The 15,209-nt window shown below is 43.1% G+C and overlaps 1 protein-coding gene across 1 annotated transcript in view; it reads left to right on the top strand.

Moving 5' to 3' along the window:
• Window positions 1–3,546: 3,546 nt before the first annotated feature.
• CCDC175 (coiled-coil domain containing 175) overlaps window positions 3,547–15,209 on the top strand; it is a gene marked incomplete at both ends in the record, with an annotated part of 53,129 nt that continues 41,466 nt past the window's right edge. The window contains 6 exons of the mRNA XM_084240281.1: window positions 3,547–3,709; window positions 5,730–5,815; window positions 6,252–6,363; window positions 8,230–8,262; window positions 10,087–10,168; window positions 12,636–12,864. Coding sequence (XP_084096407.1) covers window positions 3,547–3,709; window positions 5,730–5,815; window positions 6,252–6,363; window positions 8,230–8,262; window positions 10,087–10,168; window positions 12,636–12,864 — 705 coding nt within the window. The remainder of the gene's footprint in view (window positions 3,710–5,729; window positions 5,816–6,251; window positions 6,364–8,229; window positions 8,263–10,086; window positions 10,169–12,635; window positions 12,865–15,209) is intronic.

Below are 15,209 nucleotides of genomic sequence, written 5' to 3'. Positions count from 1 at the left end.
CTTCCCCGCAGAATCAGCCCACAGGCCTACATTTCCCTAAAATGTGTTCCTGTATTGCTTTCTCGCATTTCAGTGGTTCAAGGGTTCCATGCAACCCCTGGAAGCCCAGGGTGCTTCCTGAGCCAGATTCCCCCTCTTTAGGGGAGCCTGCGCGGGCATACAGGGGGAATGTGCGCCACCTGCTGGGGAAGGTGCTTCTGCAAACCGTCTCTTTCAGAAGTTAGACTTTGTTTCCTTTTTCATGATGCATTTGTATTTATCTTAATTTTAAAATTCTTCACCATATTTCTGCTTTATATTAACCCATGGGGAAATGTTTCTCTTTTGATGCCAAGTAGTCCAATTTGAGTTGAGTGGTCTTCAATACATGCCAGATACCATGAGGAAAATTTTGAATGGGAGGTAAAATAGATTCGAACCTTGAAGGGTGGCTGTGCCCCGGCATATCTAGACCATGCAGGACCTTAGCCGCACTTAGCCTTCATCCTCACGGAAACCCTGCTCTTTCTGTCCTCCAGTAGAGCAGCTATGACTTTTACCTCCAATTAGTTAACAATAAGGAAGGATTTTGTTTTCAAATACTCACAAGACCAGATATATTCCCAGAAATGCATGCACAATAGTTTTACAATAGCAACTGTTGAAAACAACTAAAAAACATCAAATATTAAGCAGTTGAATACGTAAAATATATTGACATGGAAAATTTCATTATAGGGCACTGAGTAAAAAAATGTACGCCACAAGAGTATGAAAAGCAGAATATCAATTAGCAATAATTAGAAAGTCAGTGTTATCTGATATTTTCTCAGTTTAAGGCAGATTTTGAAATCAAATGGTGAGCTTAATTACTCCAGAGATCTTTACTAAATCATCTTCAGGTGAATCATCTCATGCAACCTACTTTTGAAAAATAAGAATTAAATAAAAATAAGAAAAAAATAGATCACTATTGCTACATAAGTCATGGAAATGTCTATTAAAAACTAAACGAGCCTTAACAATTATCACTGTTAAAGTCACAATAAAATAAGACATTCTTGCTAAATATGGCATTGGCTGTTTCAGGCTCAATTTAACTCCTGATTACTCTGCAGATGCTCACTTGGAAAAAAAATCATAATGCCTGTAATTGATAATGATATTCTATCCTACCATGAAATGTTACCTCAGGCAGAAATAAACTGAATTCCAAGCAGCGGCCAGCAGGAAGCTATTTAATCTGTTCTCCACTGATATTGTCACAGCAGCATTGCCTACAACATAAAATCTAAACTACTTAATTTGGAATTGAAGGTCTTTTACAGTGAGATCACAAGCCAGACTTCTGCTGGGCTCCTGCTTTTCCTCTCCATGCACCCTGTGCTTATCAGCGACACTTCTGTGGCTTTGCTGATGTCCTTAACAGTCAGGAGCACCCCTCGTGCTGCCCTCCCTCTCCCCCACCCCTGGACTGGTCACATGGCCACAGGCAGAGTGGCACAGGGGAGAATGCCCCACACCTGGAGTCAGAAGGCCTGATCTCCTGTTGTCCATCTCTAAGGATTCGGCCCGAGGTCATCCTCAAGGTTGTGGAAACACTCCTCGGGTTATTTCCTGAAAAAAGAGGATAATCATAATAATTAGGTAGGAGAATTAGCATAAAGATGAAATCATTTCATAGGCACAAAATGCACATTTTGTAAAGCTGCAAAATGCTTTGCAGGTGTGGGTCATAATTACTATACCACTTCACTGTACCAGGAACTTCACCTGTTTGTGATTGTGCTTCAAAACCTTACCTTCTTTCCCCACCTTCAAGGCCATTTTCTTGAAACAAGGTTTAAATCTCACCTGTGTGCTTAATCAAAGCGCTAATTATTGTTTGGGATGTAATAAAGCTGCCTGGATTGATCAAACTATGTGAACTTTTAGGGAAAGCAAAACTGCCCAGAACGGGGAGGGCTTTCGGGAAGGGAAAGAGCTCTTGTGTGCTTGGCTGACATCTCCAGCTACCTACCTCTTCCATCCCCCCTTCCTCTTCTCTCTGCTTTCCCCTCTCTGCCTGGTCTTTTTCTGATCTCTTTTTTTCCCGTTCACTAAGAGAATAACAAGAGAAGGCTGACTGCTCACTGCTCACGTCTCTTCCCTGGCACCACCTAGCGGTATCTTTTGTAAATGCTCAGTGCCCAGCAGCTCACATTAAACACTCCACCATCACCAAGTCCGGGGCTGACCCTTAGGGATATGCTTTGCCCTTGCCTGCGTTCCCAGGCTTAAGCTGAGCAGCTGGAGGCTGTTGGAACCCCCTACTTACAGAGCCACCAGGATGGCTGAGACTCACCATCAACTGTGGCAGTCAGAGACCACCACTCCCAGAGACATAGATAGCGGTTTCTTGGCCAGCAGTCGCCCACAGGTGGAATATACCTGGAGACAGGCTGGCGAGGGTGTTTGGGAATGTTGGTTCCAGGATCCTTGCCCCTGCCTGAAGAGGAGAGCACAGAAGGCGGGGGCAGATCTGAATACCAAGACTAGGTCAATTCTGGCATAAGAGGGGACTCAGCACTCAGAAGAGTGTGCAAGGCCAGGAAGGAGGCTCTGATTCTAGAATGAGTTCTGCCATTCATATGAAGTTTCCTCTTTAGGGCAGGAAATCACAGTGGCTCTGGCACAGGCTCAGTGTACCCTCATTTGCAAAAACACCTGTCTCAAAGGGTTATTATGGGCTTTACAAGGGTTACTGGAGGGGAAGCATTGGGGTCAGTTCCTGGAACCCAGTAAGCCTCCTACAAACGGGAGCTATCATCATGGTTGCTAGCATTCTGACTTTATTTTTGTCAGCTGTAAAGGAAGGTTAACAAAGGGAGGTTGAAATCATCCGTGCTTCTTTCTAACCAGCCAGAAAAGAGGGGAAGGCAAAGTTACACTCCATCTGAGCCTGAAGCTGAACTGGGTTTTGGAGTGCAGAGAAAAATAATACTCCTGCGATCAGACAACTTACAGTTTGCTGGAAAGACAGAGGGAAACTACTGATTCAAGGCAACACGTGTTCAGTGATGGAACAGACACAGGGAAAGTTCTAAAGGAGAACAGAGATGGGTTTGTAGCATAGTGAAAAGATGTACACGGACCCTGTCTTAAACCCCAAATTTTCCTCTTGTGACCATGGGCCGTTCTCTTCGTCATCTGTGCCTCAGCTTTCTTGTCTGTACAACTGGAAATAATGAGAGCCTGTTTCACAAAGTCGTCGTGAAAATGAGGCCAACAACTGTACATAACCCCGCTCCTGCTGTACTGGAGAGACTCTTTCAAGTGAATGTGACCGGGCTTCCGCGAGAATGGTTCAAGGCCCGGGCTAAAGCAATGGGCACGGAAAGGGCGGTGGAAGAGGGCCTCGTCCTTCCAGGGTCCCTTCATTCTTGTGGATAAAGTCAAGAGAACCAGGGAGGTGGTTGGCTACTCCAGATTCTGGTCTGGCGCAGGCGCCCAGGGTCCTCTGCGTCCTCGTTGCCCGTGGCAACCGGCAGCCGGAAGCTCTGGCCGAGTAGGCGCCGAGGCGGTAAGATGGCTCTGAGCTCCCGGTCGCCAGAGTCGGGGTTCGGCGGCGGAGAGAAGATGCGCCAGGCGGCCCTTGTCTCCACCGGCCCCTCCCTGGAGTTATGCACGATCCCTTCCACCCTGGGCTCCTCGGTCGCGGCCGACGCGCTGGAGCAGCTCTTTGTTGTGGGTAAGAGACCGGGGCTCGGCAGGCCCCCTCCCAGGGAGCTGGCGTCTCTCGGGAGCCCGCCGTGGGGACCCCTGGCGTCCCTGGCTGGGGCGGGGCCTTCTCCATCCTAGGAGGCTGGGATTCAGAGAGGAGTGGGGGGGGACTCGGTGCTCAACTCTCCGGCCCCAGCGCCAGTGGAGGGACCCAGGGCTGGTCAGCTGGTGTCTGGAGACAAATGCTGGACGCCGTTTGCCTGCGCTCGAGTGCCCACCTGCTTTTAGACTACGCACTCCATGTCAGCTAGTCCTTTCCGGGGGTTTCTTTGCAAGTTAATTTGCTCCAACGTCTTGTCCTAAAGAACTGGAGAATTTACCAGGCAAATAAAAAAATAAAAAGGAAGGGAGGCTTAAGAAGTTAAAAAGTTTACTTGCCTTTTAGTAACACGAAACAGATAAAGACCTTGGATGTGACTGAGTTAAAATACTTTTTCAGTTAAAAAAACTGAACACTTAAGTTGAAGGTAAGATATAGTCCAAGAAAGTGCATGTAATCATCTAGGTTACACAGCAAAAGTATCCTCTTGCTTCACTAGATCACCTCATAGCTTCAAATTAATTGTTTGATCTCTACTGTAATGTTACTGTTTGGAATAGTTCCTTTTTCCTTCTGAAATGAGCTAATTTGACTTCATAATTCTTGTGCGATTGGCTTGGACAAGTATTATAAAGAAGATTAACCACGGATGAGACATAAACAATCTCACCTGTGCCCAAGGTCATACTTAGGGTCTCGAACTCTCCTTGTATTTCATCTCCAGATGAGCATGTTCATCAACCCCTGTACTTAGATACATTTTTTTTTTCTGCTAATAATTTCTGGACCCTCAGTCTTTTGTAGAAAAAACTTCATCGATTCTTCTTGTTCTCAGTATGAGTTCTAAAATATGTAGCTCTCCAGTCCGTTTGCAAGAGGGAACATACTGTGTTCATTCATTTCATGGTAGAATGGAAAGGAGTTAACAGGCCAGGCCTGTGTCGCCTGAACACACACCTGTTTGCAAACTCATAACTGATTTTTCACTTGGTTTGGGAGGTTAGTCATTAGGAGATTCCAAGTTCCATGACACTGAGGGCAGACATTTCTATGTACTCCTCTGAGAGTTGAGGATGGTCATTAAGGGCATCACGCTGGAGTCACCTGACTTGCATCAGAATCCAGACTCTACCACTGATGGGCTCTGAGACCTTGAACGTATACATGACCTCAAAGTCACCTGTGTAAGGTTGTAAGTAAGCATCAACTAAGATGATCCGTGTAAAACATTAATCACATCAAATATCTCACACATGGGCGTGCAAGCCTGGAACCCAGAGACAAAGTTCCTAAATTGCAATGATGACAAAGGTGGGGTAAGTAGAGCTTCCTGTTTTTTTCTTCCCTTTACCCTTTCTTTTCTCTTTATTCTTCCCAACCCACCTGTAACTTGTCATCAATGTCTTTGCCAACATTTCCTAAGCCTCTCGTGTGAGAAGGAAGGGGGCATCTGAAGGTATGTCAATGAATGAGAACAGCAGACTTTGTCTACCTCATACCTACCAGTTTTACAAAGAAGTTTCACAAAGAAGCAGTTAAATGTGCATTTTGGGAAAAATATTATGTTTAGGGTAGATGTATACAAATACATAAAACTATATACATATATATGAAAACATTCCTAAATCTGCTTTATGGGCGTGTTATAATTAGCCCTCTCATAAATATTTATTGAATTTATTTATACAGATTCCTTCCTTGAACCATGAGATACAAAGATGGAATATAAAAAGAGGAGTTTGTCCTCAAGACACTTAAAATATATACACACATTAGAATACTATGAAATAGGAAATAAACTATAAAAGAGACTCATATAAAGTACTGTAGAAATTCAGATATAGAAGTTGTAATTTCTAAGTGAGTTAACATTTGAACTAGTTCTTCAAGGTTTAAGTAGAATTTGAACAATAAGAAACCTTAATCTTCTGATTTCTTTTTTTTTTAGAAAAAGCGCTGCAAAGTGACTATTTTAAATGCAACGAGGAAGCTAAGACCTTTCTTAAGGACATTGCTATAGCTGTTAAGAAATTGGTATTGTATTATCTACAAATTTTTTTAAGTCTTTCTCTTATTTCTTCATCAAACTTTAATTTAGCATCAACTCTGTTCAAGATATTTCAATAGATCGATAGACAAAAAAAATTTAACCTGAATTAAAATTTTTTTTTCTCAATTTGCTAGATGTTTGCTCCACCTTTAAACTGATTGAAAATGGATGTAAGAAAGACATTTACATAGTGAAAGATGGTTTCTGCACTGAAGGAAAAAGTCAACAGAAATTAAAATTACAATACCTTAAAAAATCAATGATAGCATATTTTTCAAATTTGCTATACCAAGTTAAAACAGGCAGATGTTTAATGAAAATCAAATTTTAGCCCCTGAGACAGATGTAGACTATTATTTAGAAAATCAATCTTATTATCTAAGTGTCTTAACTTGGTAAATATGTCATTTAAATTTTCAGGAAGAAATGAGAAAAACCACCATAGATCTTCTGGAAATTGAAAGCATGGAACTCAGTAGACTTTATTTTCTACTGGAAACTCTTCCCACTAACATTAACAGTGAACTGGAAGGTAACTTTGTGGTTATCACTGTAAAAATTTAGTTTTTCTAATAAGAAAAGAGAGCCAAGAACTTATAACAAGATGAGTTTAATGTGAAAAACATAGCCAGAAAGAGTACACAAGCACAATGAGATCCATAATATTTTTTCCTTAAATTTTAAGTGAAAATAATATATATAAAGGTTGAATTTTAAAAATTTAGTTTTTAAATGGACTAAATATATGTGGATCAGCCCATTCCTAGTTGATGTTTATACAATTAAATTAGGCAGCTTGGCTGACCTGAACAACCATTCCACTGTCTATGAGTTTGTCTACTATAGGGATCTTATATAGTGGAATCATACAATATCTGTCCTTTTGTGACTGGCTTATTTCACTTGGCTTGTCTTTGAAGTTTACCCATGTTATAGTATGTGTCACAATTTCTTTTTAACGGCTGAACAATAGTCCAGTGTGTGTGTGTATGTCATGTTTTATTTATCCATTCTTTCATGGACCCTTGGATTTTTCTCCACCTTTTAGATATTGTGAATAATGTATTTATGAACAAAGGTGTGCAAATATCTATTGGAGTCCTTGCTTCCAATTTTTGGGGGTATTCTATATTGAAATGAAATTACTGGATTATATAGGATATATTTATATCCTTTTACATTTAACTTCTTGAGAAACTGCCGTTCTGCTTTCCGCAGCGGTGTATGTACCATTTTACATTTCCACTGACAGTGCACAGGGTTTCAACCTTTTTAAATTCTCACCAACATTGGTTTCTTTAATGATAGCCATCCTAATACACATGACCTGGCATCTCATTGTGGTTTTGCATTTTTCTAATAATTAGCAATTTAAGCATCTTTTCTAGTATTTAGTGGTCACTGGCATGTCGTTGAAGAAATGTCTGTTCAAGTTCTTTGCCCATCGCTTAATCCAGTTGTTTATTTGTTGAATTGTAGAAGATCTTTATATATTATGGATGCTAACTCCTTATCAGGGTAATCACCCCTTATCAGGTGTAATCATATACTGCTTAACAGTGGGGATACTGAGAAAAGCATCATTAGTTGATTTTGTCATATGTGTGAACATCATAGAGTGTAACTACACAAACCTAGGTGATATTGCCTGTTGCACACCTGAGCAGAGCCTATTGGGACTGTCTGTTGTTGACTGCAATGTTGTTAACTGACACACAACTATATACAATTTGCAAATATTTTCTCCCATTGCTGTTGATAGTGGCTTTTGATGCACAAAAGCTTTGAATTTTGATGTCCTGTTTATTTTTTTCTTTTGTTGCCTGTGCTTTGGGTGTTATAACTAAGAAATCATTGCCAAATTCAGTGTCATGAAGTTTTTCCTCCTATGTTTTTTTCCTAAGTAATTTTAACTTCCATTAAGGTCTTTGATCCATTTTGAGCTAAGTTTATATTTGGGGTAAGCGCTTGGCATTTTCCCAACTACCAAGAGTGTTGTCTATACATAAGTCCAAGTTTTCCCCACCTTTCCTACATCTGGGTTACACATGCATGGGTATGGGTGTCTGAAGGAGTCCCCTGGAGGAGGTGACAGGGACATCCTAGACAGGAAGTGAGGAGCAGGCAGAACAGTCAGGAATCAGGTGCTGCCCATCTGCACCAGCCTATAGCTGTTCAGAGCCTGCAGAAGCCTGGTCACAGAGCAGCTGCTGAAATCAAGGAAATCCCCAATGGGTAAGATCAACAGGGTCTAAAGGGATGAAGTGGGGACCAGTACAGGAACACAATTAAAAGAATATTTCAGAGAAAGCTGTCACTTGCCCATGATTTGAAAAGTCAGTATCTATTCTTGTGCTATTTCTCAAATAATTCGGTAACATTTCCACTTACTTTTAAGAATGTGTCAGAGATGCTCGCAAATTAAATCTTTGTGAGAAAAAGAAATTACAAACAAAAGTCACAAACCAGAATAATGAAATACAGCTTCTGGAGGGGACAATAATTGATATGAAAATAAAGAATGAAGAACTGGGGTAGGTATTTTTTTATTTCAGTACTTGAGGGAGTCAGGGTCTGGGGCTGGAGTGGGGAAGTTCTCCTAAGATAGGTTGCCCCCTGGTCTGACTGGCACAGGGCTAGTTAGGAAGTAGAGATCATTTGTAGAGATGACCTGGGCTGCAAGGAGCTGAGAGAGACAGCCAGAAGACCAATAAAGTTTCAGAGGCAGTCCAGCCTCCCAATAGCAAAGACAGTTTGTAAATCACACACTGCCTCACATGCCACCTTTAAAGATGGAGGCACAGGGTGACTTTAGTTTCCATTTCTAGTACAATTCAGTTTACAAACCTCACCCACCAATGCAAGAACACTTGCTGGGTATTATATTGAAAATATAGCATTAAGTCAGATGTGTTACATTTACTGTAGTTACTTAAAGATATTCAGTCTTATAATCTATTGGAGGGTTGCGAGTAGGACCGGTTGCCAGGTGAGGGTTCAGGATATGATGTTTCATTGACAATATCGCACTGACAAACGGGAGTTGTGAAGCAAGCTGTAGGACGTAGGATGCTGCTGAAGAGCAAGATCCTGGCTTTTTTATTGATAGAAGAATTATACAGCATCAGTTGTGTGGGGAAGGAAGACAAAAAGAAAAGGGAGGGGTGAAATTAGTAAAGGTGCTCTGTCATATATAGTTTCAGGGGTTGTGAGTCTGCCCTCCTGCAGAGGGCACTTCTCAGCTGTTTGATGACTTGGTATTGTAATTGAGATCAAGCTCTAGTTCCCCAGCCATGGTTTCAGTCTTATCAACTAGGCTTTCCAGTGATCAGCTTCTGGGGTCCCTTGTCATATTTCATGCTTGCCCACCCTCCGCCCCTCCTCACCAGAGTTGCTGGTCATACCTCGAGATGCATTGCCTTCCCAGAGTGATCAAGCTTTAAACTCTTGGTTGATTTGAAAGGCATCTTACAAGGTTTGGCTCCTATGACTGATTGGGCAGTTCTGACCAAAAAATGGTGGCCAAACAGGCCATTTAAGAGTAGCAGACCCACAATATGACACCTGTTTATTTCCTTTAATCAGACCAGCAATTCACCCCTATTCGCTTCACTTTCTCTATCTGTAAAATGGGGATCACAAGTCTTGACTTACTCAGCTCATGGAGGAAGAGGTGGATTCTGAAAGCGGGGGGAGAACGCACCCTGAATAATAACTTAGCAGTGTGATCAAAACTAGAAAACTAACGTATAGGTAAATGTCAGTTTTTCAGAATAAGAAATGATCAAAGAGCCCTCAGCATAGTGAAAAAATCTTCCTCGGAAGCTAAAATAATCACAAAGGTTGCTTGGTGAACAAGATACCCAAGCATTAGAAATTGGGTGGCCTAGGGAGGGACCATTTTCCTGAAGTAGGCCCTCAGGGATCTTGTTCTGGGAGAGGCTCCATGAAAAAGGAAGTCCCGTGATCACATAGTTTGAGAAATCCTGCATACTGTAACCCCAGGTGGGGATTCACAGCGCAGACCTGTGCAGGGTGCATACTAGCCACAGCTGCCAGAGGATGCAGGTGATCCATTGCTAAACTCTAGAGGTGGGAGATGATACCCAGACCGGAATCCTCATATCAGTCAGCCAGCCCCATCACACCCCTGCAGACCAGTGATTCTCAAACTTGAGGAGGCATCAGAATCACCTGGAATGATGGTTGAAACACAAATTACTGGGACTCTCCTGTGCCAGAATTTCTGATTTAGTACATCAGGGGGTCGGGGCTAAGAAGTCACATTTTAACAAGTTCCCAGGTGATGCCACTACTGGTGGTCCTGAGAATTTCTGGTACAGACAAATCTTTGCGGAAAGACAAATCAAAAACATAAAGCGGGCTGCTTGATGAGCTAGCATCATCAAGCTACAATCATTGTTGCATCCACTTTTTGAAGAAAAGATACATATCAAGACACCCATGTGCCCTGACAGGTGAGCCCCTCCTGAACAGCCCTCAAAACCTGGGTATGTGTGCAAACCCCTTGGGTGGGTTTTCCTTTGGCCCCACACTGGGTTTCTGAAGGCTTTCTTCTCAACCCATTATAATATTCCTAGTTAGGTTTTGTTTTTTAGAGAAGACTTGTATTTTGCAAATGATTTTTTTTTGGTAGCATTGGTTTATAATGTTATGGCAGTTTCAGGTGAACAGCCTTGTAAATCAACATCTGTATAAGCTGCTGTAGTGGCAGGAAGGCATGGTGCAGGATCTCTATGATCCTATGCAGGCGGGTGAAGGAGGAGTCCTGGAGCCTATGGTGGCTTTCCCAGGCTTTTATTGAGTTTACCAGGCTCATGACAGGCAGGGGAGAGGCCAGGGGGCCGGGAGGCTGGCAGGCCTTCCAGCTCCCAGCGACTCTTCACTCTTTCTGGGCTTGCTGGCGTTGTCTCGTGGTCTTATTCGCTTCCTCTTTCTCTCCACTGCTCTTTCCATCCCTCTGGCGTCCCATGATGCTGCCCTTATAGGCCCAGTCTCAGCCCAGGTGTACCCACCTACATATGCCCACACCCTGCAGCCACATTGCCCCACAGCTACATTATGCTGGCCACCGAGAGTCTAGTTTCCATCCACCATCAAGCAACTAACCCCCTTACCCTGGCGTGTCTGCTCTTCTTCCCACTGTCCTCCCAGTAACCACTATTTTGTTCCTAGAGTTTAAGAATCTGTTTTTATTTTGTCTGTGTTTTGTGTCTAGTTAGGTTTTTTGATTTGACGTGTTATCTTTTTTTTTTTTTTTAAGATTTATTTATTTATTTATACAAGCACTGGGTACAGTCAGAAGCGTGGGAGGGTGAGAGAATTCACCAGAGCAGGGAGCAGAACAGACAGACTGACCAAGTACACTGCTGAGGGGAGCAGTGGGCAGCAGGAGAGGTCTGCGCGCCATGTGGGACCCTCACCTGGCTGCCAGGTATCGAACTGGCGCTGCAGAGGCTGCAGGCAGCTTTGCAACCTAGTGCTCAACTGCTGCGCCACCAAGGAGGCCCCTGACGTGTTATCTTTTGCTTGTTGCTTGGTCCCTGTGCTGATTCATTCTTAAGAGGCTTCCTCTACTAGACCCATGAAGCCTCCTTTCCTGACCCTTCTGAGCTGGCTTGCTTTTTCTTGCATCTCTGTGGAGGAGTTGCCTTCTGGAAAATAAATGTACCAACAATCTGTTTGCCTTTTCCTGAACCACAACACCCTGGATTAAAGAGTTTAGCCTTGGGAACTAGAAAAAAAGGAAAAGTCCTTTGTATTGCAGAAGATTTTAGAAACAGAAAATAAAGAAATGGCACCAACTGTCCCTCCATCAAATCTTTCATTGTTAGTGCCGGGAGAGATGTTTCTCACAATCTTAAGGTCTTTCTCTGCTAGATAGGACCAGCGATGGATATATGAGGTTAATGTCTCCTCTTGCACTCAGATTTGGCTGCAGTTGGGAGAAGATGTGAAGGTTCACAATAGGTTTCAAGCAGCCTCTGAATAGTGAAAGTGCACTTAGCTCCCTCCCCCACTGACTCCCACCCATCTGTGGAAGGCGGCTTACTCCTGGGCCCTGCCTAGGAGACAGTGGCATCAGAAGGTGGCTAGAAGCATCTTAATCTGTTTTCAGATTCACTATATCTCTCAGGATTATATAATAGATGTGGCAATGTTACACATCAAACCGTCATCTAGCCCGATTCCATTCCCTGTTCAGAACTGCTTTTGAATTATTGTATACTTTATCAAAGGGTCCCAGAGTCACTACTTGGTATGTGGGATGGGTGGGGTGAGGCAGGACCACATGACATTTTTTTTTTTTAAGATTTATATATGCATACAAGAACTGGGGTACAATACAGGTCAGAGGTATCGGGAGTGAGAAGATTCACCAGAAACAGTGGGGAACAGAACAGGAGGATTGACTGAAAGACACTGCTGAGGGGAGCAGCGGGTGAGTCAGGAGAGGTCTGCTGCGCATGTGGTTAGCTCCCTGGCCGGGGATCAAACTCATGCTGCAGTCGCTGTGGACAGCTTCATAGGTTGTGTCTTAACCCCTTGTAACACCAGGGAGGCCCCACATGACATTTTTGCAGTGTAAACACTTGCAAAGTTAGCCCTTGTGGATTTCCTTCTGTCTTCATCTTCCCTAAGTGTCTGCAATCACATACAATCCTAAGACAAGTAGCCCTTTTAATTTCCCTCTTTAAGGGGTCTTATCTCACTGAAGAGTCTTTAAATTCCTTTCCTGAGATCCATGCTTCTCAGATGCCATGAACAATTCTTTTCTCCTAGTGAAAAGCAACAGAAGCTGCTGTGCCAGCACGAAAAGTTAGTCCTGTCCCTCAATCACGCAATGGCACAAAAAGCCCTAATCACGGTCTTCATCAATGAGACTTATACCAAAATAAAGATGGATAAAGAAGAAATAGAAAAGCAAAAAAGATCTGCTCAGGAGGTAGAAGAGCAAATAGAAAGAGAAAAAGCAGAATATTTGCAAAATAAGCAAAAATTGAATGATCAGGTAAGTGGTTTGATTTATTTATTTTTTTAAAGACAGAATTATACAGAACCCCAAGCAGGTAATGGGATTTTTTTTTTTTTTTTTTTTTTTTTGTCCTCAAGACTAGCAAGAGCGCCCTGTGGTGTCTTCTGTGCACACTGGGATGGGGAGAGAGCTGAGGCCCCTCGGGGAAGATGTTTGTGGTCACTAGCAACACAGGAAAAATATGAGTGACAGGATTTGTAAGAGTGGGGTGACTCCTTGATCATGTGCACCCCTAGAAGGACAAGGAATTTGCCCCATGTCATCTGTTGCCTTGACAGTTCTGAGGCCTTGTCTCTACAGACAGGACCAGGAGTTCAGCTCCACTGAACCTGCTGCTCCTGTGGAGTGAGCCTGAGAGCAGCGGCCTGTGGAGGGGCCCATGGGCTCAGGAGAAGAGTATTTTGAAACCAGGAATTCTGTGAGGGTGGGCACAGGGGAGAGTGACTGCATCGTGCTGTCTGCTGGCTCATGATGATCAAAACTCCCCATCAGAGTGGTTTATGGTCAGTTCTTTGTTTCTGGTTCCTTTTCTGTTCCAGTTGTTCCAGAAGAGGCAGAGCTGCCTTCTTAGCTGATCCCAGCAGAGATCTTTTGCTCTCTTTTGCCCACCCTTTTTCCCTAGCTCGTGTTGACATTGCCGAGCTCCTGATGTTGCCCTCTCTGGGATGGAAGGTGCCATAACCTCAGATTACAGATGCAGGAAATTAGACTCTAACTCACAACCCTGCTGTCTGTCTGTCTGTCTATCAATCAATCAGTCATGTATATATAAATCATCTATCAATCATCTATCTATCAATTGTCTATCATGTACCTGTCATGTATCTATCAATCTACTATCTATCTTTAAAGAAAGGAGCATTTATCAAATTATTTTCTCATGTCTGATTTAATATTGAGAGGAAGTCAGTCAGTCAGTGACCAATATTTAGTTCTTATGGTGACTGATTCCATGACTAAACTTGGGCTCTTCATCACTCTTCATCAATTCCAATCAGGTCTGAGCTTTTTTGTCTTTCAAAGCATCGTGTCTTCCATAAGTTTTACCCTAAAGCCAAGGATTATTTTTTGATATCGCTAGCTCAGCCCTAGCCATCCCTCCTGTACAGGCAGATGGTGAAGTAGCTGGCAAGGTACTCCTTGGGCAGTCTGCAACCTCCCCCAAAAGAACTTGTAAAAGCTAAGCTCCCTAGACCTTTTCAGGCATTGAAGCCAGGTTCTTGGCCTGGGCTTATTGGCAGTGCTGGAATCAACTGAAACCCATGTCTCAAAACCAGCAGCAGCTTCCTGGCCCTGGACTAGACCTTTCTTGCATTCATTGTTATAACAGTAAAATGGAAATTCCAGACAAGGACCAAAAGGACTTTTACTGTTTTCATCCCCTAGCCACAATGAGGCTGTGCAGGATTCTTAATACTTTATGTGCCTCCAGAAGGCACAATTTAAGAGGCACTTAAATTACAGGAGCAAATGGTGAGGAGTGTGTATGTGGGCACAGCTCAGTGATGAATTCTACCACAAAGGGGGCCAAGAGAGAGGCGTCCTGTCCCTTTTTTTCCCCTGGGATGAAAACACAGCCAGTGGTGGCGTGGGATATGGAGATTTGCTCAAGCAAGGGAGGCCCCATAGGCACAGGTTTTGTCACTGCGGTGTCCCAGCACTGGTGCTGAGCAGTCCCTGCCAAGCCTCACAGGACGGGCAAGCTATATTACTTAATTGAAGGAATGAGTTTCAAACTTTAAGTCCTAAGTCCTTTATTTTAAATCCTAGGGGGAAGTTTTGTTCCTCCTTTCTATTCGTAATATAAATGTTAAGGTTCAAAAAAGGAAGCCCAGTCAGGCTTCAAATAGGGGATTTGTAAAAATGGCAAGTTCTTCTTCCTTATTACAATGTGAATAGTCTATCTTAAAGGTCCACAAACTTTATCTGAAAGGGACCAGATAGTACATGTTTAGAGCTTTGACTCACCTCTGCCATGTTAGCCCCAAAGTAACCATAAACAATACCTAAATGAATGAGAGTGATGACAAAATCAAGTGGTGGTGGGACTTAGCACGCAGGGAATAGTCAGCCTACCCCTGGTTTAATTCCCTGGGAAAAGGCAGGAGTTAAGATGTATTCAGATGCATGTAATAGAAGCCCTCACTCAAATGGGATTAAGCAGTAAGGGCATTTATTCTTCCCAAGGTAGGGCAAACTCCAGGACTAGTTATTTCGGGGGCCCATACCTCTTCTTTCCCATGTTTTATCTTAAGGCACATTTCCCTCGTGGTTGCGAGATGGCTGCCAGTAACGACTGGGCTAAATACTTCCCTTACCCA

The sequence above is a fragment of the Talpa europaea genome (assembly GCF_964194135.1).
Source record: "Talpa europaea genome assembly, chromosome: 8".
Lineage (NCBI taxonomy): Eukaryota > Metazoa > Chordata > Mammalia > Eulipotyphla > Talpidae > Talpa > Talpa europaea.
The sequence above is the reverse complement of the archived record's forward strand: the minus strand, read 5'-3'. Positions and strand labels throughout refer to the sequence as shown.